General features: G+C 36.5%; 1 protein-coding gene across 1 annotated transcript in view; it reads right to left on the bottom strand.

Annotated features, from left to right (window-relative positions):
* ATP11B (ATPase, class VI, type 11B) overlaps positions 1 to 26,905 on the bottom strand; it is a 104,418-nt gene that overhangs the window by 28,766 nt on the left and 48,747 nt on the right. The window contains exons 13-22 of the mRNA XM_006884050.1: positions 22,286 to 22,461; positions 21,675 to 21,743; positions 19,547 to 19,620; positions 19,358 to 19,461; positions 11,759 to 11,940; positions 10,353 to 10,556; positions 8,589 to 8,742; positions 6,568 to 6,670; positions 3,305 to 3,450; positions 167 to 226 (exon numbers count right to left, since the gene is read on the bottom strand). Coding sequence (XP_006884112.1) covers positions 167 to 226; positions 3,305 to 3,450; positions 6,568 to 6,670; positions 8,589 to 8,742; positions 10,353 to 10,556; positions 11,759 to 11,940; positions 19,358 to 19,461; positions 19,547 to 19,620; positions 21,675 to 21,743; positions 22,286 to 22,461 — 1,272 coding nt within the window. The remainder of the gene's footprint in view (positions 1 to 166; positions 227 to 3,304; positions 3,451 to 6,567; positions 6,671 to 8,588; positions 8,743 to 10,352; positions 10,557 to 11,758; positions 11,941 to 19,357; positions 19,462 to 19,546; positions 19,621 to 21,674; positions 21,744 to 22,285; positions 22,462 to 26,905) is intronic.

Below are 26,905 nucleotides of genomic sequence, written 5' to 3'. Positions count from 1 at the left end.
AAACAAATACTATGAGTATTATATTGATTACATAAACTCATCAGAAAAGCTTTTGTCTAGTTACTTGTGAAATTAAGAATAATGTAAAATGTCTCCCCAAGTGTCTATCAAAAACTGAACACATATACTGCATTCTGAAAGAAAACACAAATTTATATTTACTCACCTGCTGAGAAAACAAGCAGTAGAACTGATATAAAAATTGAGGTGTGATAAAGCACACATTCTGAAAAACAAGATTACATGGGAAATATGAAAATATTTAGGACTAAAAGACACATTTCTAAAAAAATAACATCACTTATATTGATTTTACTCTTTAATTTTTAAATAAACCAACATACTAAATAAACTTAAAAACTTTTAATTGAAATCAATAGATACCAAAGAGTTTAGAAACATAATTACAGCTGACAAAGAAAGCTGATGATCTATCCATAAAGGTCCTATTCTATAAAATGGGTAAGGAGGAGTTCCATTTACTAAAAACATCTAAAAGTGTTCTAAGCAGCAATATAAATATTGGAATGAAAATATTACTGATTTCTATTATGGCCAAGAAATAAACACCTCTGAATTTAAAACCTTCCATTATTTTTAGAAATCGTACAATAAGATTTAAGCCTTAAGGTTGTAATAGATAAAAACGGAATAATTAAAACACAAAACATGGAACCCAATATACTCATGTTACAAGTAAACCCTAGAGTTCAATCAAGCACCATCCATGAAGAACCCCTTATCTACTAGCCCTCTTTCAGGGGCACGCAGCTCCAAGGCATTATTAACTACAGGAATGTACATGATAGCGTACTTGGGTACATTCAGTGCCTTTGATCCTAGGAATTTGTAATATGGATCCCAAACACTCTCACATTTCTCCAGTTTCCAGAGATGAGTAGTATTTGAACATATTTTCCTTGTAACCTTTGAATTTTATTTTATACATATAAAAGCTCTTTACTGAAGAATTTGTACGTTTTACTGTTAATCTCTTCTTGAACATTGTTGTTGTTATGTGCCGTTGAGTCGTTTGTGACTCATAGCGACCCTATGTACAACAGCCCTAAACCCTGCTCTATCCTGTGCTAATCTCATTGCCTCTGACACACCCATCCCGATTACCCGTCACTGAATCAATCCACCCCATAGAGGGTCTTCCCCTCCTGAGCTGTTCCTCCACTCTGCCCAGCATGATGTCCCTCTCCAAAGACCTGTCTCTCCTTACATGTCCAAAGTATGTCAGGCGAAGTACCAGAATCCTTGTCTCCAAAGAGCAGCCTGCTTTAACCCTCTCTAGGATGAATCTATTTGTTTTCTTGGCCGTCCATGGTCCATTCAGTACTCTTCTCCAGCACCACAGCTCAAAGGCGTCAATTCTCCTTCTATCCTCCCTAGTCATTGTCCAACTCTCTGATGCATAACAAGTGATTGCAAAAACCATGGCCTGTATCAGGTGCACCTTAGTCTCCAGAGAGACACTGTTGCTCTTGAGTACTTTAGAGAGGTCCCTAACTGCAGACTTTTCCATCGCAATACGTTTTTTGATTTCCTGGCTACTGGTGTCAAGAGTGTTGACCGTGGAGCCGAGCAAACTGAAGCTGTGAACAATCTCAATCTCTTCGCCATCCATCCTGATGCTACCAATTGGTCCAGTGGTGAGAATCTTTGTCTTCTTGACATTGAGCCTCAGTCCATACTGAAGGCTGCAGTCCTTGACCCTCTGCAGTAAGTGCATGAGGTCCTCCTCAGTTTCAGCAAGCAGGGTTGTGTCATCTACATAACGCAGATTGTTGATAGATTGTCCACCAATCCTAACGCCACGCTTCTCCTCATAGAGCCCAGCCTCTCAGATAATCTGCTCTGCATACAGGTTGAAAAGGTATGGAGACAGGACACATCCTTGGCGTACACCCTTCCCAATTTTGAACCATGTAGTGCTGCCCTGCTCTGTTCTGACTACTGCCTCTTGGTCCAAGTATAGGTTTCGCATTAGCACGATTAAATGTTCTGGGATTCCCATTCTTCTCAGAGTCAGCCAGAGTTTGTTATGACCCACGCAGTCAAATGCCTTTGCATAATCAATGAAACACAGACAGACATTGTTCTGGTATTCTCTGCTTTCAGCTAAGATCCATCTAACATCAGCAACAATATCTCTAGTACCACGACCCCTTCTAAACCCAGCCTGGACTTCTGGCAGTTCTCTGCTGATGTACTGTTCCATTCGTTTTTGGATAATCTTCAGTAGAATCTTACTTGCATGTGAAATCAATGATATTGTTCTATAGTTTCCACACTCAGCTGGGTCGCCCTTCTTTGGGATGGGAACAAATATAGACCTCTTCCAGTCAATTGGCCAAGTGGTTGTTCTCCAGATTTCTTGGCACAACTTGGTGAACACATCCACGGCAGCATCTGTTAGCTGAAATATGTCAATTGGTATACCATCTATTCTGGGGGCCTTATTTTTTGCTATTTCCTCCAAAGCAGCTTGAACTTCTGCCTCCATCACCATAGGCTCTGGCTCAAATGCTATTTCATTAAATTCTTCTGTATCTGCCAATTCCTTTCGATACAATGACTCAGTACATTCCTTCCATCTTCTTTTGATACCTCCTGGATCATTTAACATTCTGCCTAAAGCATCCTTGATTGAATTTGTTCTTCAGTTCCTTGAGCTTAAGAAATGCTGAACGAGTTCGGCCCTTTTGATTTTCTGACTCTAGCTCCTCGCACATTTCATTGTAGTATTTTGCTTTGTCATTCTGTGCTGCCTTTTGGAATCTTCTGTTCAGCTCTTCAGTGTCTTGGATTCTTCCTTGTGCTTTGGCTTCTCTACGTTCCAGTGCAATCTTCAGAGTTTCTTCTGACATCCATTTTGGTCTTTTCTTCCTCTTCTGTCTTTGTAATGACCGCCTGAACATACTGGAGTTAAAATTTATTACTTATTACTAGTTCTGGGCAATCAACTTTATTGCATAGAATAAAATGTGTTAATTTTTAAGATACACTGATGACTTTGACAAATTTATGCAGCCATGTAACCTCCACCGTAATCACATTAGAGAACTTTTCTATGATACAAAATATTTCTTGCATTTTCTTACAGTAAATTCTATAACTTCCACTCTCTGTCTCAAGCAACCACTGATCTATCAATCTAAGTTAAATGAATCACAACAGATTTAACAAAATGATCCCCCCCCATTTAAGAATAATTTATATGGTAGTAATGTCTGTTAAATTAAAATATAAAATTATTGTAATAGTATTTGTTTCTAAAATATCTTCACAAACTCACCTTGTAAAAAAAATACTGTACAAGGGTTGCTATTCTAATATAGTAAAAATGACCATGAACAAAAAGCAGTTTGGAGAGGAATTTAAATCTAGCTATTGCATAGTCACTGTTTCGTGCAGCTTGTCTTCCTTCTTTCCCCATGATTCCTGTAAATAAAGGAATAAAAAAAGGGGAAAGTTTATTGAAGGTAATTTTTATTGATGTTAGCAATTACAGCTTGCTCGGATCCACAATCCACACTCTTAATACCAGCAGTTAGGAAATCAAAAGATGAATTGCTAACTGACACCCAAGCAGATATATGCACATCCATGTTTATCACAGCTTTGTTCACAATAGCAAAGAGCTGGAAACAAGCCTAGGGCCCATTAACAAATGAATGGACAGAGAAACTATGGTATAGTCACACAATGGAATATTATGCTGCATTGAAAAGCAAAGAACTCATGCAGTATTATTCAAAATGGGTGACCTTGGAGGACATTATGCTGAGTGGAGTATCTCATTCACAAAAGGACAAATAACTGCATGGTGCCACTGTTGTAAGACAGAACTGACATTGGGGTAGGGGGAAGACTGAGAAAGATGGGTTTAATAATGTATATTGCATTGAAACAGATGAGGGAGAAAACTGTTTAAAAGGGGTATGTAATTAGGTATTTTTGTCATGACAGGACTCCAGAGTGAAGGCTGCATAGTGGAATGGACCTGAGGGGAGGGATTGTAAAACAATGAAATAATTTTTCTTTTACTTTTCCAAGAGGGTGGTGTACTGGGGGGGAGGTTTGGGAGGGGAGAAAAGTGCAACAATAAATGAATGGAAATCCAAAGTCTCTGTAAATTTTTATTGAAATTAAAAATAATTTTTTTTTTAAAAAAAAAAAGATGAATTGCATTGGGAAAAATCTGCTGTCATGGAATTCTCCAAAGTGTTGAAGAGCAACGATGTCAAAGGTGTGCCTAATCCAGGCAACGGTTTTCTCAATTACTTGTTATGCTTCGGAAAGTTGGACAATGACTAAGGATAACAGAAGATAGCTGCCTTAGGGTTGTGGAACACACCTTAGAGTTTTGAACACATCACGGACTTCCAAGAAAACAAATAGGTCTGTCCTTGGAGAGGGTGAAACCAAGTCTCTCCTTGGAGGCCGGATTTTGATGCTCCACCTCACTTACTTTGGGCATGTGGCCAGGAGAAATCAGTCCTTGGAGAAGGTCTCGGAAGGGCAGGCAGACAGCACAGGAGAGGAAGACTCTGGATGAGATGGACTGATATAATAACTGGGGCAACGGGGATTGGTGTGTCAGAATTAGTGAGACTGGCTCAGGATAGGGAAGGGTTCAGAGCTGCTGTACATAGGGTCACTATACGTCACAGGCGACTCAAATGCACATAACAATAAAAAACTATGACAGGTTTGGAAGCAGGAGTGGCACTGACTTCCTAAATAACATGCCTTTGGAAACTCTATGAACTTTGATAGTTGCAGAGGGGCTTGAGGCCTTTTGTACATAGAGTTGTTGTGAGTCATGCTCAACTCAAAGGCAATCAACAACAACAACATATGCAAATATCTTAGATTAACTGGTGATGTAGCATGTGGCATCACTAACCAAAAGGTCAGTAGTCTGAATCCACCAGCTGCTCTGAGGGAGCCTGGGAAACCTGATGGTGGTTGACTGTTGCTAGATGTTGGCTTGATGGCACTGGGTATCTTAGCAGCAGCTGAACCAACTGAAGAACATTAAATCCTAATATGTAACATCTACCAGAATGAAAATAATAATCAAATTACTGTCAGTCAATTCCAACTTATAGTGATCCTACAGGCTGTAAATCTTTAGGAAACGCTCCATTTTCCTACAGAGCAGATGGAGGACTGCAATTGCGAACCTTTATTATAGTTAGCAGGCAGCTCCATGTGTTACGCACTATGTCACCAAGAATTCTTAAATGGCAAATTGAAAAACTAAACCCACTGCCATCCAGTGGATGCCCATTCAAAGCTACTCTTCCTCGTGTTTCTCTGGAGGAGGCTGCCTATCTTTCTCCACTGAAGCAGCTGGCAGATTCAAACAGTCAACCTTTTGGTTTATAGTTCAATGTGCTATGCGCTATACCACTAGAGCTCCTTAACCAGGCCTCTCTCCCTACTTCCTTTCAAGGAGGAAGGTCCATGTCTTTGGGGATGCAACTTTCTAATAAATCTATCTATTTTGTCCTACAAAACAAAATAAAACTCAGCATGTAGCTGTTATTAAAGTACATTTTCAAAGAATGAGAATACAACAAAATAGAAAAACTGAATATAAAAAGTTCAGGATCTAGCAGGTATAGAAAGTACACCTGAAAGCAAATGTTGTTAATCGAGACTCTCAATAGACACACTGCTATAAAATACTTTAATGCCACTATTTCAAGTGAGCATTAAAAATACTGAGAACATGGCAAAAAGGAAAAAAAACCCCAAAACAACCCAACACAAACTTGAGTGGTCTTAATTGTTTTAAAACTTTCATACATAAAGTGTGTTGTTTAAGAAGAAAAGTACATGACATCATTTAAAGTCAGTACATAATTTCATCTGAAAAATGAGTACTTTTTAGGTTATCCTAAGTTTTTTAGTTTTTCCATCTGAAAGCAGCTCTCAAAAATTGTTTCTCAAAATTAAATTTTTGTCATAAATGGGTCAAATGTAGCCAAGTGTAGAAAGAGAATTACCTACAATCCTAATGACTAGGAAAACCACCACTGGTTTTGGTCTATATCCTTCTAAACATGCTCCTCCTACTTTAGCGTACATGATTACTACATATATACACATGGAGATGCATACAAGATAGTATTTGTTTTGTGAGTTGTTTTTGCTACAAAACACATGTTGTTCATAATACAGATCTACATTAATAAGGAAATGATTTTCTTAAAACAAATTCCTGCAGACATAACTGCAAGGCTATTTAAGACACACTTAAAATTTTATTATAATAAAAGAGATAACAGTAATAGTGCACAAAATAATGTACAAGAGTAGTCTAAATGGTACAAAATAGTATACAAAGAGATGTTTGGTTTTTAAAACATTAAGATGAACTGGTAAAGCTAAAATTTCTTTAATGTAGCACTTACTTTCCTGAAATTTGGAATTAAAACATATGAAATAGGCTTGATATGAGAAATGATCTATACAATGAAAATTCAAAACTATCTAATATTTAGATCAACTTCAGAAATGCAGGGGGGGGAAAAAAAAGTCAGTCACCTATGCCAACATGTGCTTCCTGGATCATGCTTACATCATTTGCACCATCACCAACAGCCAACGTGATCGGTTTCTCAGGTGAGATTTTTATCAGTCTTATGACCTGAAAGACATGCAAGTATGGCACAATTTTAGTTTTCTTTTGAGTATAACCCTTCATCTGAAATTACTGTGTGGTAAGAACAGGAAAAGAAAAAATATTTTCAACTCTATATAGTATTTCATAATGTGGTTCATTTTTTTTTGAAGAATGACTCTATCAAGATGTTTTTCAGATATGTTTTAACAAAAAAGATTATCTTTGAATTTTTTTTTTAAATGTTTGAGACCAAACATCTCCATCTTACCATGAAACTAAACTATAGCTAGTTAATTCATCAACTGCTCTCAGCAGGAGGACAACAATAAAATACTTTGGTTGCATTACAAGAGTACCAGTATTTATCTTTGCATTTTCTAATAGGGAGCAAGAACCTTTTTAAACACAGCTTGTATTTTTTAAAAGTTTAATACAAATTTTATTTGTAAACTAATTGCACTTACACAAAATATTTTTATCTTAAAGAATTACTTTTCTTCAATGTTGAGGAAAGACAACTATTTTTGTTTGCAATACATGAAATTTCTATAAGTAAACAAAGTTAAACTCAAAACAAAAGAAGGGGTTTGGTGTGGTTTTTTTTATTCCTTTTTTTTGTGGTGACTGCTCCAAAAGAAGGGTTTTTAAATTTAGGAGGATGAGTTTGAAACCATCAACTTTTAGGTTAACAGTCCAAAGGTGAACATAATCTGATAAAAGGGCACACAGTGAGAATACCGCCCTGCCTAAAATAGTTACCCTCTCTAATGTTAACTACCTCTTTTGGAAACCAAAGAATATAATTGATTATTTCATATTTGCTTCAACAATGAAGGCAAAATGCTTAGCATAATGTCCCAAACAGAACAAACATTTAACATTTTGTTGCTGTAGAGCTGTACTGTGGAGACAGCTCCAACCCATAGTTGGCCCGTCAGTGAGTGAGTTATCAGAGGCAGTAAATCACAAAGGAGGAAACTGCAAATCTTTGTCCTGTAGGGCAGTCTGTGAATGAATTTGAACTGTGTGCATTTGTGTTAGCAGAGCAATTCCTTACCACTTAAGCACCAGATTTATTTTTTAACAAATAGGAACTATTATTATAAAAATTAAATTAAAATACTTTCTTTATATTACTTTAACATGACACAAAACACTCAAATCCATGTTTATAGTTTTGCATCACAAACTAATTGGCTTCTCTTTTATCCACTGAATTCTATTTATCATTTGATAGCCATTTTAACATGAAGATAGAATAATCAATCCATGAAACTGCAGGACTGAGCAGAGATCAACAGTCATTTGAACATGCAGATGAATCAAGCCTCCGTGTCTCTTTCATTAGCTAGTAACTAACTTTTGTAACCAGCAAATAGCAGGTCAAATGTGTGACTCATCTTGGTAAACCCACAGACTGCAACTTAGTACAGACTTTCTAGGTACTTATGAATAGTTGAAATATTAATATTCATTCTAAATATTAGTTGTGGTGTTGAAAAAGAGTCTTGAACATACTATGGAACCCCAAAGAAAACAAAGAAGTCTGTCTTGGAAAGGGTGAAACTGAGTTTCTCCTTTGAGGCTAGGATTTTGAAGCTCTATCTCACATACTTTAGGCATGTGTTCTTGGAGAAGGACATGATGCTTGGAAGGACGGAGGGACAGTGAAGGAGAGGAAGACTCTGGATGAGATGGACTGATACAGAGTCACTGAGACTGGTTTAGGATAGGGCAGGCTTTAGAGCTGTTGTGCACAGCGTTGCTATGATTTGCAGGCAACATGATGGCACATAGTAAAAACAACAATGTACAGAACTGAAATTCATACTACACTATATTCACATACTGTACACCATGAAATAGAACCAGATAAGATATCATCTTTAAAGAGTAAGTTTTGTTCTAAATATCTTTCTGGAACTTACATACTCATACATACTTTTGCTTTCTGTAGTGGTGCCATACGACAACACAGGACAGCTGAGCAATTTCTGCAAACTTCCATAAACAGTTTTTCATGCTCCCTGAGTGCAAGAGATAGGCTGGTCCCATCCACGACTAGCCCATGCTGAATCACATGATCCTCTGTAATTCTAAGAGAGAAAATAATTATGTCCTCTGTACGATATTGTGAAGGCTTATTATTTGCATTCATATAGTAACTAAAGATTCTTCTTGAAAGTTCAAACTTGCTGCCACTGATTTCATTCCCACTCAAGGTGACTTTCCACTGGGTTTCCAAGGCTGTAAATCTTTATGCATGGAGACTCCTTCAGAGCAGATGGTAGATTCAAACAACTAAAATTTGGTTAGGTGAACAACATGTAGCAGGAGGCCATCAGAGCTCCTTTACTAAAAAATGAACCTATAAATTTTACTATTATGTCAGGAGACAAACTCAGCCTTCTGGCCTGAGAGTTAAGGTTATGTAGAACTGAGAGTCACTAATATGATTGATAAAATAGGTGATAGCAATTTTGCAATTAACTGATATATAAAGTAACTACATTTTCTAAACTCAATTTTGACACAATCTAATAAAGGATATTCTTAAACTGTATAAAAAGCCTTCATTAGTAGATCCTCCTAAATAAAGTGAAGTCAAGAATACTAAAGAACATCTAGGAGTAGGATCCCTTATATGTGTAAGTAGAAAAACCTGAAAGAATCAGTACTGTCTCTTAATGTTAGCCCGTGAAGTAAGACTGGAACATCAGACATAATGGAGCAATGATAACAATCTTGGTGTGGCCATCCAGGAGTTATTCAAATTGTGGTCTGCTTTTGGTAGCTGAGCACTCCACCATTTATTATCAGAAAGTATTTAGATAAACTACATCATGAGCAAACTATGTACAACTTTGCTCCTTCATTCCTCATAAAACTTTCTCAATGATGAGATGTTTCCAGTTTTATTCTGGTGCAGGTTCCTTTATGTAAGGCCAGTATGCATGGTAGTACAATGCTACATACACAATATACAAAATACTACAGCTTACCATTATGTATCCATCCAGTTTAGCAGATTCTGCTCCTGAGCAGACTCTTACTCTGTTTTTAAGTAAGATGTCTGTAAAATCATAGACGCTAAACTGTTTGCCTTCAAGGTGAGTGCAATAACTATAACTACATGCATTTTATCAGGTCTGAATAATATTAAGGAGCAACTGAAATGATAACAGTACCTTTCAGAGTCTCTGTCATAACTATTGAGGAAGGTACCGGCAAGGTAGCCACAGGTAATATATTCCACGAAAATATTATTTAAATAATTATTAAAGGAATAGTAATAAATAAATATAGAATAATAAAAATAATTAAAAATTAAAAAGATAATAAAATAAAAATTATTAAACAAAATTTAAATAATTATTTAAGATGTTGTTGTTGTTGTCTCTGAGTCAAGCATGACTCATAGAGACCCTATGAACAAAAGGCTTGAAGCCCCTTTACAACTATTGACATTTATCAAAGTTCAGAGTTTCTGGAGGCATGTTATTTAGGAAGTGGATGCCACTCTTGCAAGTGATATTAAAATTTGAAGTTCATAAAACTTTATCATTTCATAAAATATTCATTTTATGATTCTTTTCAATCATTAAATATGTAAAATTACTTTTAGCTTAGAGCTATTTCAAACAGACTGTGGGCTGACTTGCCCCATAGGCCATGAACTATCTGATCAAGATCTCTATAGTCTTACCTTCTGGCGAGCTGCCTCAATTGCTCAGCACATTCACTGTCTGATTTCTGGTTTGTAAGTTCAAGGATGTTCATGGTTCTGTGAAAATGTCCACATGATAAACTGACACTAACAGCTGTTTCATGTTTATCTCCAGTAAGTACCCATACTTTAATACCAGCCATTCTTAATGCTTCGATTGTTTCTCGAACTTTATCTTGTAGTCTGAAAACAGAAGAAACAAATTTGGTAAGAAAAATAAGTTTTTCTGTATTTTAAGAACTAGCCACATAGTCTAATGTTGTTTTAGGGGCTGTTAAGATGAGCACAACCTATAAAGACCCTAAAAACAACAGATCTGAATCCTGACCTATCCTGTGCCATCCTCACCATCTCTGACCTACATAGTCTAATGGATAAGGGAAATTCTGACTCCATAACCTAACAAAGTTATAGGTATAGCAAAATAATTAGCATCTTCTCATTGAAGAGAAGAAATAAGAATAAATTTATGAGTGATACTCTGGCTAGCGAAAATAGTGAATTAAAATGTCTAATTTCATATTTTAATAGTGCATCTTCAAAGGGGATTTTTATATAACCAAACTATATGATCTCAATAAATACATAAAGTCTTGAATTTCAAATCAAAAGCAGATTTTTTTTTTGTTTTGAGAAAAAGGCCACAATTTAATTTTAACTGTGGTTGAATTTTCAGAATGCAATTTAATTCAAGAAACTGTGAATCTGACAAAGAGATAATGAGGGGGAAAAGACAGAATATTAAAGTACTCAAGGAATTTAGGGGTTAACTGAGGAGAACTCTTCAGCAAATAATTAGAATATAGTGCTACAAGGAAAACAATTGAAATACCTACAAAATACAAAATCTAAAGAATGAAGAAAAAGGAAAGGGTCAAAGCAGGCCCGATGGAGTCAGAGGTAGTATCTGGGCTATCCTTTTTAAGAGTAAGTCTTCAGAAATGGATAAAGAAGGGAAGACAAATCAAGGGAGAAGACACGACCTTGCCAAGGAGAAAAGGCACAAAATAGTTTAATTGTACAGCTGGCATTTAGAGGGAACTAAGTTTAGCATTATCAAACCATAAAATGGAAGAGGCAGTAGTGGGAAGGGAGACTGGAAAATTAGCAGGAACTGTATTATTAAGGTCTTAGATAGTACACTAAGGAATATTTTAAAAATGCAAGCCCACAGGCAAACTATAGAAAGGTTATTAGCTTCATCTACTTTAGGTGTTTCATTAGAATATAAAATGTACTATAAAATGGGGATAATTAAAATTTTAGCCCTGGATTTTTGTTTTAAATATACTACTACAGGATGAATATATATATATATGGAATACTTGGCTAGAGAAACATTTACATGAAGGGAAAACAAGACAGTATACTTATTTGATACTTACCTGTCTTCCACTGCTGTGGCTCCTAATAATATTAGGTCTTTCTCTATGAACTGGAAGACATCTGCCAATTTCTCTTCCCGTTGTTGCAAGGCAGTCCTGGCTTCAAAAAGGCGTCTATCTATTATCTCATATTCTTTAGGTGTAAACTGCCTATAGGCGATACATAGAGTTCTCAGCCCTTTCTAGAACAAAAACGGAATAACTAATGTGAAATTAAGAAATTGTTGAAATAAAGGACCCTACTGCCAGAAAAATCAAGTGTGAATTAATTAGGAAAAATTATCATCTAGTTGTAAGAAACAAGTAACATTAAGAAAAAATACTCCGCTGAATCGATTCTACTCCGTGAATCCAGTCAATTAACTAGGTGCGTGCCTTAAAAATTTCTTAGTTTGAGTCCAGATCTCTAGTCCTGTCACTGCCTGACTGTGTCGGATTCCCTGCTTCTGTAACACTGGCCCTGGCACAGATGCCCTCGTCCTGATGCTGATGCCCTGTGCTGGGAAAACCAGTCCTGATGCTGCCAGCAAGCACTTGGAACTCTGGTGCTGATGCCCTGCACCCAGAACTGGTCCTGATGCTGACATCCCGCACCAGGAACTCTGGTCCAGATGTCAATGGCCCATGCCTGGAATTCCAGTACTGATGCCAATGCACATGCTGGGAGCTGATGTTCACCAGGAGTGATGCTGGAACTTGAGTGAGGTACTGTGTGTGTGTGTGTGTGTGTGTGTGTGTGTGTGTGTGTCTAACGGTTGTTTGGCTGGAGCATGAGGGACTCCTTAAGCTCAATCAGAAGGGAATGATTCAACTGGAGCTCATTCTTGAAGGGAAAATCAAGGCTTCCTGGTTTTTCAATCAGGTCTCTCTGCTCCACCTTGCAGCTACTCACATCCAGCCCATCAACTGCCTTTAGCCCAGAACACCTTGGGCTACCCTAGCTGCAGCAGTTGTTTGACAGAGGAGGCTAATCACACTGGCATTTTCTCTAGAGAACTGAAGCATATTTTCACTTGGGTCAGAAGGCAGAGAAAAACTCAGGCAGAGTAGCTGCCCCAACCTCTTCTGGTGCAGTTACTTCAGATCAAGAACCAGCTATCACCTCAGACATAAAAAATTCTACCACAACAATGTCTCATAGGAAGCAGGCTACCTCACCCCCTACATAAGCCCAAAGCAAGATGTCACCCCCAAAAAAGTGATACAGTATCAATGGATTTCTGGAAGCCAAAAGTCTGATGAAGCTTTCTGACAAAGAATTTAAAAGAACAATGACTGAATAAAGGGTGAAAGACAAATTTGAAGAATTACAGGACATTGCAAGCAAAAAACAGGAAGAGCTTAAAAAAAATCTAAAACAGTACAAATGAGGCAGTATAGACACAGGAAAAACAGGAAACCACAATCCAGTATGTGAGGACCAATGCTTCAGATGCTGTCAACATGATGGAGGGATACATGAATAGGGTTGAAGAGATGGAACCAGTGGAAAAAAAGACAGAATTGTTACCACAGATCTGCTAGAACAAAAAGCAGAATCAAAAAGGAAGGGAAAAGAAGAAAACCTAAGAATAATGTGTGACAGCATCAAGAGAAATAACATGCCACATAATTGGAAACCTAGAGCAAGAAGAAGCAAATAAAGGCACTGGAAAAGTTGTGGGAGAATTATTAGAAGAAAACTTTCCAGGCATAATGAAGACAGAATATATATTCAAGAAGCTGAGAGAACACCATATAGATCAGATCACAAAAGAAAAACACTAAGATAGATCATAGATAAATTGGCCAGAACCAAAGATAAGGAGAGAATTCTGAAAGCAGTGAGGGAGGAAAAAAAAGAGTAACCTATAACGGAGAGCAAATACGATTAAGTGCCAATATCTCAGCAGAAACCACGAGAGCAAGAAGACAGCGGAATGACATATATCGAACACTCAAAGAACACAAAATTGTCAACCATAAATATTTTATACAGCAATATTGTCCATCAAATATGAGGGAGAGATCAAGATATTGCCAGAAAAACAGAACCCAAGGGAGTTTGTAAAAACAAGACCAGCACTGCAGGAAACACTAAGAGACATCCTTCTTATAGAGGTGCTACACAAAGTAGAATGGACCAAAGTAAATAACACCACCACACAAACTATTTCAGAAAACAGAAGAAGACATAATACTACCAGACTCATTCTATGATGCAAAAATATCCTTGATACAAAACTAGGTAAAGACACTATCAAAATAGAAAACTATAGGTCAGTATTTTCTCATTAACAAAAATGCAAAAATCCTGAATAAAATCCTGGCCATCAGAATCCAATGACACATCAAAAAAAAGAATTTACCATGACCAAGTTTGATTCATAACAGATTTGCAAGGATGGTGCAACACAAGAAAAATAATCAGGGTAATTCATCATATTAACAAATCAAAGAACAAGAACCACATGATCCTATCAATTGATGCTGAAAAAGGCCTTCGACAAAATCCAACACCCTTTCCTGATTAAAACATTCAACAAAATAGGAATATAAGGGATTTTCCTCAGCATTGTAAAAAGTATATACGCAAACCCAAGAGCCAACATTGTTCTCAATGGAGAGAAGTTAAAGGCTCCCTTTGAGAAAAGGAACTAGGCAAGGATGCCCACTATCACCTCTCCTACTCAATATTGTGTTAGAAATCTTACTGATAGTAATAAGAAGGAAATAAGAGGTATCTAAATTGGCAAAGAGGAAGTAAAATTATCTCTATATGCAGAAGATATGATAGCATACTTAGAAAACCCTAAAGATTCAGTAAGAAAACTAATGGACATTGTTGACCAATTCTGCAAAGTGGCAGGATACAAGATAAACACACAAAAATCAATTGGATCTCTACAGTGACAAAGAGAATATAGAACTGGAGCTAAGGAAAACAATACCCATCAAAATAGCTAACAACAGGATTAAATACTTGGGAGTAAATCTAACTAGAAACACAAAGAATCTATTCAAAGAAAATTACAAAACATTGCTACAAGAAACAAAGAGACCTGGAGAAATGCAAGAATATACCTTGCTCATGGATAGGAAGGCTCAATATTGTGAAGATGACAATCCTACCAAAGGCAATCTACATGTTCAATGCAATTCCAATACAAGTACCAATTGCATTCTTCAATGAGCTGGAAAAGGCAATCTCCAATGTCATTTAGAATGGAAAGAGACCCTGAATAATCAAAGCACTCCTTGAAAAGAGAAACAAGGCAGGAGGCATTTCACTCCCTGATTTCAAATTCTACTATACTGCTGTCGTGGTCAAGACTATTTGGTACTGGTACAATGACAGACACATAGATCAATGGAATAAAATTGAGAACCCAGAAATCAGCCCTTCTATCTTTGGTCAGCTGATTTTTGACAAGGAGATGAAATCAGTTAAGTGGGGCAACAACAGCCTTTTTAACAAATGGCGTTGCCAAAATTGGAAAACCATCTGCAGAAAACGCAAACAAGGCCCACACCTCACACCATACACAAAAACCAGCTCAAAGTGGATCAAGGACCAAGAACTATATATAAACTTCATTAGTGAAAAGCCTGGAAGAACCCTAGAAGCACTAATCCACAACAGGAAGTCTTCTAAGCATTCTGAAAAACCTACAACCAGGAGAGGACAAACTAGATGAATGAGACCTTCTAAGAATCAAATATCTATACACATCCAAAAACTTCTCCAACAGAGTAAAAAGGGAAGCCAGATTGGGAAAAAATATTTGGTAATGACATGTTTGATAAGGCACTTATATCTACAATTTATACAATACCTGGGTACCACAAGATAAAGGTAAACAACTCAAGTGAAAAATGGGCATAGGATATAAACAGACACCACCAAAAAAGACATTCAGATGGTGAACAAACACATGAAGAAATGTTGAAAATCTCTAGCTCTAAGAGAGATGCAAATCTCTATGAGATATCATCTCACCTCAGGAAGAATAGCAACATTCAACAGAGCAGCAAACAACAAATGCTGGCAAGGTTGTGGAGAAACTGGAACCCTTATTCACTGTTGGTGGGAGTGTAAAATGGTGCCACCACTATGGAAGGCAGTATGGTGCTTTCTCAAAAAGTTGGAAATAGAAATACCAAATGACCCAGCAATTCCACTACTGGGAATATCCCTAAAGAAATCAGAACTGGCACCCAAGCAGATATATACACACCCATGTTTATTGCTGCTTTGTTCACAATAGCAAAGGGTTGGAAACAACTCAAGAACTAATCAACAAACGAATGGCTAGAGAAGCTGTGGTATATTCACATAATGGAATATTATGCAGCATTGAAAAACAAAGAACTCATGAAATATTACACAAAATAGGTGACCATGGAGGACATTGTGCTGAGTGAAATATCTCAGTCACAAAAAGACAAATACTGCATAATGCCACTGCTATGAACAGGACTGACATGGGGGTTAGGGGGAAACTAAAGGGATAAATAATGTACATGGCATTGAAACAGACCAGGGAGAGAACTGTATAAAAGGAATATATGATTAAGTATTATTGGTATGACAAGAGTCCAGAATAATAGCTACATAGTACAGTGGTGGTGCGTGTGTGTGTGGGTACTGTATAAAAATGAAAGAACTTTATTTCCAAAGAAAAAAGCGAACTGGGGGAGGGAGACAGGGAGGAAAATGTGCAACAACGAGTGGATGAAAATCCTAGTGTTTTATAATCTTACAATAAAATCTCAATTAAAAAAAAAAGAAACATACTCCATGATATCAGCACATCTAAGTCTTTGCTCACTTTTATTCTTGATTCCTTCAAACAGACATGTTTAATGCATGGTATAATGGAAGGCTTCAGGGCAAATCCTGGCTTTACATTGGTAGTGAAATTTTCAGACAGTTACTTGCTTTCTTTTAATTTTAGTGTCCTCACATATACTACACCTATCTCACAAAGAAATAATGAGAATTGAATGAGAGAAAACTTATCTGTAATGTGCCAAGCTTAGTCTCCATATATATGTTTTTTCCAGTTTCTTTATCCTTAAACTCATAGTACATAATGCTGTCTTATAGAACTGAATTATATATGTTTTCCAGGGAGAAGGAGTCTACAGATCTGCTTCACTACTAACTGTGAATCACTGGGGATCAGACTAGAAATGATTCACTTTTGCATATAAGCAGATGCTCAAATAGATCTTTATTCAGTAAACATTATATTTCTAAAAATAGACAGATACTCAAATATTTCAGACTTCTCTAATTATCACATTTCTTTCATTCTTAAACATACATTTATTTTCATCTCCTAGAAATTAAGATGTAGACTATTTAATGGTAGGAAATAATACTGAATAATAATTAATCATTATTCTGAGGAAAATATTGGCACAGATAATATTCTCTAATCGAATAATAGCAATACTTGTGATAATTTAATGCCTTCTTTCCAGACAGAAAAATAATTTTAAAGGTGCTCCATCATTCTCTGCCAGTAGCTCTCATATATATGAGTCATGTAAGACTCAGATGATGTGCTTTACATTGCCCACAATGATCTTAATTAGAGGACATTATCATCGCTTTATTATATCATGATAAATCCTTAAAAAAAATGGCCAAACTTATGGTCACTAAAATGCAGACCATCAGAGCACAGAAAGATCACAGAATATTTTGTCTGTCATTTAAAAACATTACAAAGAAAGGCCCACTGCTTTAACAGTGTCTGCAGTACTACTGCTTGAGAGGCAAGTTCAGGTTCTATTCTGCAGTTTTAACTGTTACAGTTTTTTTTTAAGTCTGCCAAAATTAGACAATCAAATAAAGAACTACGTAAATTATCTGATATCAAACAACTTTCTATATTCAATGAATGATCAGTTTAAAACTGTATCGTTTTACACACTGGTGACTTGGAATGACACACTCTCTCTCTATTATTGCCACCCAGTTTTTCTTAGGACATTAATTTCTTAAAGTTTGTTAATAAAGAAAAGTTTTCCTAAGTGTTTTTTTCAGAAGCCCTTCTAACCACTGTTCTACTCTCACAACTTGGAAAAGGTATATCTTAAAATTATTATTTTAAGTGATGTTATTTGGCAGATTTTAAAAAATATTTACATTATTTTTAAATGACTCATACCAATAAATAACTTTCCCTAAATAACAGTTAATTGGTGACCAGAGTTATCAAAATATTAAATCATTTATCCTACAACAAATATTTATTGAAGGTCAATGTTCCAGCACTATTGTGCATATTAAACTGGTGGTGAAGTAGAACAATGTCTGTTCTTGTGAATGCTATAATGTGGTGGAAGAAACAGTTCATAAACCATTAAGAGGCAAACCCTAGGAGCATCCATAAGTAAGTAAAATAAGTGAGCAGGGATTATGAAACAGATATTTACTGAAATGCAGAAGTGAGAAATAATCAGGCCCGAAGTCTGAAAAGGAGGGCTGTTCAAAATTTTTTGGCCAACGTGAATTATAGCCATTTGTTTTTGAAGATTCCTCCATATTTCTTTCTTTTTTTTCTTCAGTTTTTATAGTTTATTTAGCACAAATAAAATGTGCAAACAAGCCTTCTATTCATTTTCTTCGCTGCGCAGCCTGGCATTGGGATTGGTGACTCAAATGGCCAGCCAGGCTGCTCTTTCCACAATGGCTTTAGATTCCTCCATATTTCTATGTAAGAGATTATAAATTATATGAAATCTACCTTTTTAAAGGATCTGATTCAGTGGCTTTTAGTATATGCACCATGTTTTACATTTACCATCTCATAAGGAGACTCCATACTCAGTAGCAGCCACTCCTCATTTCTGCATTCCCTGGCAACTATGCATCTATCTTTCTGTCCCAATCTATTTGACAATTCTAGATTTTTGATATAAACTGATTTGTGGTTTGTTTTGTCCAGAAAATTTTTTAAGTTTAAACATGCTATAACATGTATCTGTATTTCATTCCTTTAGTGACTGGATAATACTCTTATATGAAAATATCACATTTTATTTATGCATTCATTGGACAATGATGGACATCTGAGTCATTTTGACTGGTTAGTAGAACTAGTTTCTGTTAGGAACATTTATGTATAAAGTTTTGTGCCTCAGAGTTTGTTTTAATTTCTTCTCAGCATCTCCTTCAGAGTGTATTTGCTAGATCATAGGGTAACATTTTAAGGAACTGTCAAACTGTTTCCTAAGTCACTGCACTATTTTATAATCCCACTAGTAACAAGTAAGGGTCTTGGTTTCTCTGCATCTTGTGATTCTTCTCAGAATCTTGTGATTCTTCTCAGACAATTTTTAAGAAGGTCTTTTTTTAAAAAAAAAAATACAGTATATTTGATAGGTTTTTGCCACCAAAAGTGACTTTAAGGTATTTGGTTCAAAGAATATTTTAGGTCAGACACCAATTTTAACACACAAAACATGCAGAAACAACATTACTTTTCTATTTTTCAGTAAATTCTTAATGCGAAAATAAAATCCATGTTGTATAGTAAATGTATCTTTTACAGTTTTTTTTTTTTTCTTTTACAGTTTTTAAAGATAATAGACATTTGCACTCACCAAAGCAAATTCATCTACGTGAATTCTGGTTTTTTCTATATCTCCACCTACACACCTAGGAAGAATTGATGATTCAGCTCCTTTAGCAAATAAAAGTTTCTCACCTAAAAAAATTAAAATATATATATATTCATTATCAAGCTCTTATTATTAGATCAGCAAATTTTCACACCATTTTAGTTTGGTTACCTGAAGGTGCCTGAACAATTACACCCATTCTTCTACGATCTGAATCAAATTCCAGAATATGAAGCAGTTTGTATCTAATGAAAAGGAAGAAAAGAGTTAATTAAAAAAAGAAATTGTATTAAATGACTAACTGGAAAGGATTCCTATAAAAGATGAAATGGCTAACTTAGAACAAGAAATCTCTACTACATTTTCAAGATAATGGGTTATAAGTTACTAATAATAATATAGGCTAGAAACAGAAGGAACTGACATTTGCTGAGTATTTAACAAATGTCATGTACTTTACATCTTATGTCATGTAATACCCTTGAGGACTCAAAGAGACGGGGCTTATGTTATTTTATGAATGAGGACTATTAAATAGACCAAGATTAAGTAATTTGCCTGAAGTCAAATATGCTTATGAGTGGCAGAGCAAGCACAGGCTCAACTCCATGCTTTTTCCCATTTAAAAAACCAAGAAACTCTCCAACATTGTCACTATCCCAACAACCTTGAGATACACAATACACTCCTATTAGTGACAGAGGCTCCCTGTAACAGTAAGTCTAAACCTAAAATAGGGTGCATATGTATGGAGGCAGCAGAACAAAATCTTTTCAGCAAGCGGTCAAAAGACAAAACAAAACAACAACAACAAAAACCCAAACTATGTACATAGAGGAAGTGCTGCTTGCAAGCTGACCAAACACATCTTATACAATTATGTACATGTGGAACGCTTTGTACATCTTAACAACAAAAATCCATTGATATGCAGATGACACAACTTTAGTTGCCAAAAATGAGGGCCTGAATTGTTTGCTGCAGAAAGTCAAGGACCTGAAGCTCAACACCAAGAAGACAAAGATTCTCACCACTGGGCAAACTGGCACCACCAAGATAGATGGTGAAGAGACTGAGTTTTTTAGCAATTACAGCTTGCTTGGATCCACAATCAACACTTTTGGCATCAGCTGTCAGGATATAAAAAACCGAATTGCACTGGGGAAGTCTGCTAACAGGGACCTACGTGCACAGGATATAGGCCATGGTCTTTATAATTACTTGCTATGCATCAGAGAGCTGGACAACCAAGGATGGCAGAAGAAAAACTGAGGCCTTTGAGTTGTGGACTGCCAAGACAACAAACAGGTCTGTCTTGGAGAGGGTAAAACCAAGTTTCTCTTGGAGGTTAGGATTTTGAAGCTCCATCTCACATACTTTGGGCATGTGGCTAGGAGAGACCAGGCCTTGGAGAAGGACACCATGCTCTGAAGCGTGGAGGGACAGTACAGAAGAGGAAGACCTCAGATGAGATGGACTGATACAGTAACTGGGGCAATGGGGGTAGGTTGTGTCAGAGTCAGTGAGACTGGCTCAGGACATAGCAGGCTTCAGAGCTGCTGTAGATAGGGTCGCTATGAATCACAGATGATTTGGTGGCACATAACAACATATTCATGGACTTGGATAAAAGTATCTGACATAAAAGTTTGAAATGTTTTCTAAATTGATGATCTGAGTAAGAGTGGCTGGTCCCTCATAAAAGTAAGCAAAGAATAAACCTTATTTGGTTAGGAAAAGTGTAATTTGGAAAAAGTAAAGCTACAGTTGAGATATGATAAAAATTGATAAAATTATAAAAAGTTTAAGCATTTTATGCATTGACAAATTAACCAAATAGTAGGAATAATAAAACAGAGAATTGTCCCTTAATATTTAAAAGATAAAACCAAGAGAAATAAACAGAGGGTTCCCTTCATTCAATGAATAGAAATTTAAGAAACCCCTTACTCTAGGACAGTGTACAAACGAACAAATACATAAATTATAAGATTAGATGAAATATTCACAACAGAATAGTTCTATTGTTACAAGATTCAATACGATAACTTAATTCAAGAGCAGAAGGCAGCAACCTTTTTCTTTAAAGATATGTTAGATTTTGCAGGATATACAGTCTCTGTTGCACATTCTTTTGGGGTAGAGTGTAGTGGAGGGGAACAACCATGCCAAATACCTCTTCCACTAAACAAAAATTAGGCCACTGTAAAGATTTTACCTGCAGGCCACTGTTTATCAATCCATGTTCTACACTGTATACTCAATAAATAGAAAATTGCAAAATAAGGAAAAAAGTTACCGTTCCAATTTTCCAAGTGTTTTAACTTCCATAGTTTCTTCAGAATTACCAATAAAGACAATGCCAAGTCTATGGATTAACAGGAGAAAGAAATATAAGACTGAAGAGTGGTTTCATGAAGTTTCATTATGAATTATGCTTGAATGAAATAAACTAGTATCAAAAAAAGAAAACCTACTGACAATTTAAAAAACTATTTAGCATTAGATATTTTTTAAAAAAATGTCTTTTAACTATGTAATTACTTTTAAGAAGTTGAAGGATCAGAGCAGGCACAGAGCAACCCCTATTCATGTCTGTTAATGAAGAACTTAAAAGACTTAAAAGATGATTGCATAGAAGTACTTTCACAAAATTACACTACTTTGATTTTTATAGTTATCAGATTTTATGAGGTCACTTTCAAACATGGCCCAGTGCAATCTAGAACTCAAAAATAACATACTTCAATTTCTCATTGAAAGAATTATTTAAAAGGCACTAAAATGAACCAGGCAATTTAAAATGATGAATATGTACTTGCCAATTTAAAATGATTAATATCATAATGCTTCATATTAAAAAAAAAATATTGGAGGGTGGGGGAAGAACTGGAAATGAGATGAAATTACCTTGCAGCAGCTTCCACTAGAGCCTTTTCATCTGGGGAGGATGCATAGTACTCCAACTGGGAAGAGGTAAGGGTAGACTGCCAGGGACCATCGCCAATGCCATCAGTCTGAACACTGCTAATCTGTACTGTGTGACAGAGACTGACTGCTTTAAAGAAGAGATCATGTTCTTTAATCTGGAGAAACAATTTTCACAATAAAAAGAACATTCTCAGATATCAGGAAACTAGAAACAGAATTACAAATTAAAAAAAAAAAAAAGCACTCAAAACACAAAACTCTCGCAAAAGCACCCCAAAAACTCATAAATATTATGAATCATTCTGTTATGTAAATTCTAGACCAAAGCTGCTACAACCTTGGAGTGCCTGAGTAACAGCTGGTTTATTTTGACTCTAAAGAGGAAACTGTTCTCTGTAACCTACACAGACACAACCAAATGCCTGTTGTTAATTCATAGTGGTCTACAAATCGACGGCACTTAAGAACACCACCATCAACCTAGAGAGAGCTCTGTGGGCCTGGTGGATAGAAAGTTATGCTACCATAGGTGTTGCACCATTTTACACTCCCACCAACAGTGAATAAGGGTTCCAGTTTCTCCACAATCTCGCCAACATTTGTTGTTTGCTGTTCTGTTAAATTTTGCTATTCTTACTGGGGTAAGATAATAAATATCTCACAGTTGTTTTGATTTTCGTCTCTCTTAGAGCTAGGGATTTTGAACTTTTCTTCATGTGTTTGTTTACCATCTGAATGTCTTCTTTGGTCAAGTGTCTGTTCATATCCTGTGCCCATTTTTCAATTGGGTTGTTGACCTTTATGTTGTGGTGCTCAAGTATTTTATAAATGCTAGATGTAAGTCCCCTATCTGACATGTCATTACCAAATATTTTTTCCCAATCTGTGGCTTCCCTTTTTACTCTGATGTGGAGAAGTTTTTGGATATGCATAGGGATTTGATTCTTAGAAGGTCCCTCTTCTGGCTGTAGATTTTTCAGGATGCTTGGAAGACTGTTTACGATGTGGATTAGGATTTCTAGAGTTCTTCCAAGCTTTTCTTCAATAAAGTTTATAGTCCGTGGTTTTAGTCCTAGGTCCATGATCCAATTTGAGTTTGTTTTTGTGTATGGAGTGAGGTGTGGATCTTGCTTGAGTTTTCTGCAGATAGTTTTCCAATTTTGCCAACACCGTTTGTTAAAAACACTGTCACTTTCTCAAAAAGTTGCAAATAGAAATACCATTTGACCCAGCAATTCCACTACTGGGAATATACCCCAAAGAAACCATAACCACCACCCAAGCAGATATATGCACACCCATGTTTATCATGGCTTTTCTCACAATAGCAAAGAGTTGGAAACAACCTTGGAAGCTGGGAACATCAACAAACAAATGGATAGAGAAGCTGTGGTATATTCACACAATGGAATACTAAGCTGCAGTGAAAAACAAGGAACTCATGAAATATTATACAAAATGGGTGATCCTGGAGGACATTATGCTGAGTGAAATATCTCAGTCCCAAAAGGACAAATAGTGCACAGTGCCACTGTTTTAAAACAGGACTGACATCAGAGTTGGGGGGAGACTGAGAAAGAGGAGATAAATTATGTATACTGCATTGAAACAGATGAGGGAGAAAACTGTTTAGAAGGGATATGTGATTAGGTATTACTGTCATGACAGGAGTCCAGAATGAAGGCTGCATAGTGGAGTGGACTTGGGGGAAGAAATTATGTAACAATGAAAATTTTTCTTTTACTTTTCAAAGAGAAGAGCAAACTGGGGGAGGGAGGGAGAGGTGGGCAGGGAGAAAAGTGCAACAACGAATGAATGGAAATCCAGGGTCTCTGTAAATTTTCATTAAAATTAATAATAAATAATAATAATAGAAAGTTATGCTATCAAGTCAAAGGTGGGTGATTTTAATCTGCGGCCTTGGGCCTCGTTTTAATTGTTTTTGGTCAAACATTCTTCTAAGTGGTTTAGCACTGGTCTGTCCATTTGCTGTACAGAGGTAACCTGTGGTTGTTGTGATGCTAAACACTGTGACACTGATGTTTTGTCAAATGCGATAATGGTTACCCATGCTGGACAGTGTTTGGTGGAGTTCCCCAAGTAAAACAAGGTTGGAAGCAGGAATGGCATCCACTTCTGAAATATCTTGCCTCTGGAAACTCTATGAACTTGGAGAAATGATGAAAGTTATACAGTTGTTCAGGTCTTTTGTTCACAGGATCCCCAAGAGTAGTCTATGACTTGATGGCACTTAACACCACCACCACCACAGAGAGAGCTCAGTTGGCCTAGTGGACAGAAAGTGATGCTACTAAGCCAAAGATGGGTCTTTTCGTTCATAGGGTCGTTATGAGTTGTCTATGACTCGACAGCACTCAACAACAACTGATATTCACATTGAATAATGCAACAGTAAAGATATTAAAAAACCATGATCAATCAGTATGTTGTCCAGAAGAGATATAACTTAGACATAAAGAAGTAAGAAAGCTAAGAATCCAAGGATAGAAACAATTTATCACTCGAATTGCAACCAAAAAAGAATGGAAATGGTAATCTTAATTTATAGTCCACCAGACAAGGAAGGGCCAATTCACCAAGAAGACATGAATACTAAATATTTCTTATCTAATGATAGTATTTCAAAATATATACAGATATTTCTAATAGCACTGAAAAGGGAAATAGTTCCATGAAAATAGGAGACTTTAACATACCACTTTCAATGTAGGACAGAACACTAAAAAGCAGCTCAGCAAGATACTGAAGACTTAAACCTCAACAACAGGAAGGTCTTGTGACCTGGCAGGTAAGGAGTTGTGCTGCTAACCCGAGCACTGTTGGTTTGAAACTACAAGCTGCTCCTTGGGAGAAAGATGGGACAATCTCCTCTTGTGTCATTTATATCCTCTGAAAACCTGCAAAGGGTCAGTTGTGAATCGGTTCTGAAGACTTGACAGAAATGAGTCAGTCAAACATCACAATTAACCAATTTATCCACAATTAACTGCACAGACATATCTGAATATTCAGTGGCAGCACAGCGCACAATAGTCTCAAACAAATTCAGACCAGTTTTCAGAACAGATCATATGTCAGGCCCCAAATCAATATATTTTTAAAAAATATCAAAGCAGTACAAAGCATGTGATCTGATGACAGGGCCATAAAACTAGAAATGAGGAATAGGGGAAAAATTATAAAATACATAGAAACTGAATAACAAATAGTCAAAAAATGAAAATGGAATGAAGAAAAAAATATCCTACAAGAAATGTGATTGAAAAAATAACATACGTAAACCTCTGGAAGACAGCAAAATCTGGACCAAGGGGTAAATGTATAGTAATAACCATGTGCAACAAAAAAAGAATAATCTAACAACTCGAATAGAAAAAGAGCATCAGAGAAGCCCAGAATTGCCAAAATATTAACATTTAAAGGAGGTTAATAAATCAGAAAACAGAAGTCCAATAGAAAGAAGAAACAAGATTAGAAGTTCTCTCAAAAGAGTAATACAACAGACAAAGGGGGGGGAAAAAGAACAGTGCAAAAAACCCTGAAACAAGAAATGAGATGGATGACATTACAACAGAACCAACAAAAATAAAAGGAACATACAGAATATGACAAAAGATTGTTGTTGCTGTTATGAGCCATCGAGTCATCTATGATTCATAGTGAGTGACTTTATGCACAACAGCTCTGAACCCTTCCCTATCCTGAGCCAATCTCATCGTCTCTGACAGACCTGATCCCATCGCCCCATTTATTGTATCAATCCATCTCATCCAGGATCTTCCTCTCATCCAGGATCTTCCTCTCCTGCGCCGTCCCCTCACCCTTTCAAGCATGATGTCCCTTCTCCAAGGACTGGTCCCTCCTGGTCATGTGCCCAAAGTATGTCAAAAAGACCCTCAAAATCCTTGTCTCCAGGGAACAGTCTGGTTTCATCCTCTCCAGGACAGATCTGTTTGTTCTCCTGGCAGTCCATGGTATGTTCAACTCTCTTCTCCAGCACAACTTTAAGGCATCATACAATTCTCCAATCTCACCTCTGTGAATATATCCTAGAGAATTAAGAACTGCTTTATGGGCGAGCTCTGGTGACCTAGTGGCAAGAAGCTGCACTGCAGTTCCAGAGGTGTGTGGTTTGAATCCACCAGATGCTCTGCTGGAGAAAGTGTGACAATCTCCTCCTGTACCAGTCAGATCTGATCTGACGCTACACTCACAAAAATAATAAAACAATTTTTTTAAAAAATGGCCATTTTGTGAATAGACATACATACTGCATGATCATCTCAATGCTTTTCATGAGAGTAAAAAGATGGAAGCAACCTGACCGCCCCTCATTGGATGAATGGATAAACAAAGTGCAGTAAACTGCAGTTTTAAAGATATTTAATGTCGTGAGAAGTGTGTGGGGTCTGAAAACATGTGGGAATGGCCAAAGTTGACAGGGATGGGAAAGAAGGGAGAAGAGAGGAGAACTTGAATAGACAATTCAGTGAGGGGTAAGGCAATGCACAATAAGAGGTGGATCAGACATTGCAATTAATGTTATAAAACAAAATGTGAAAAGAGTGACTGAATAAA

This window comes from Elephantulus edwardii, unplaced genomic scaffold, assembly GCF_000299155.1.
Source record: "Elephantulus edwardii isolate Elephantulus edwardi_28Jun2011 unplaced genomic scaffold, EleEdw1.0 scaffold00031, whole genome shotgun sequence".
Classification (NCBI taxonomy): domain Eukaryota; kingdom Metazoa; phylum Chordata; class Mammalia; order Macroscelidea; family Macroscelididae; genus Elephantulus; species Elephantulus edwardii.
This window is presented reverse-complemented; position numbering and strand designations above follow the sequence as displayed.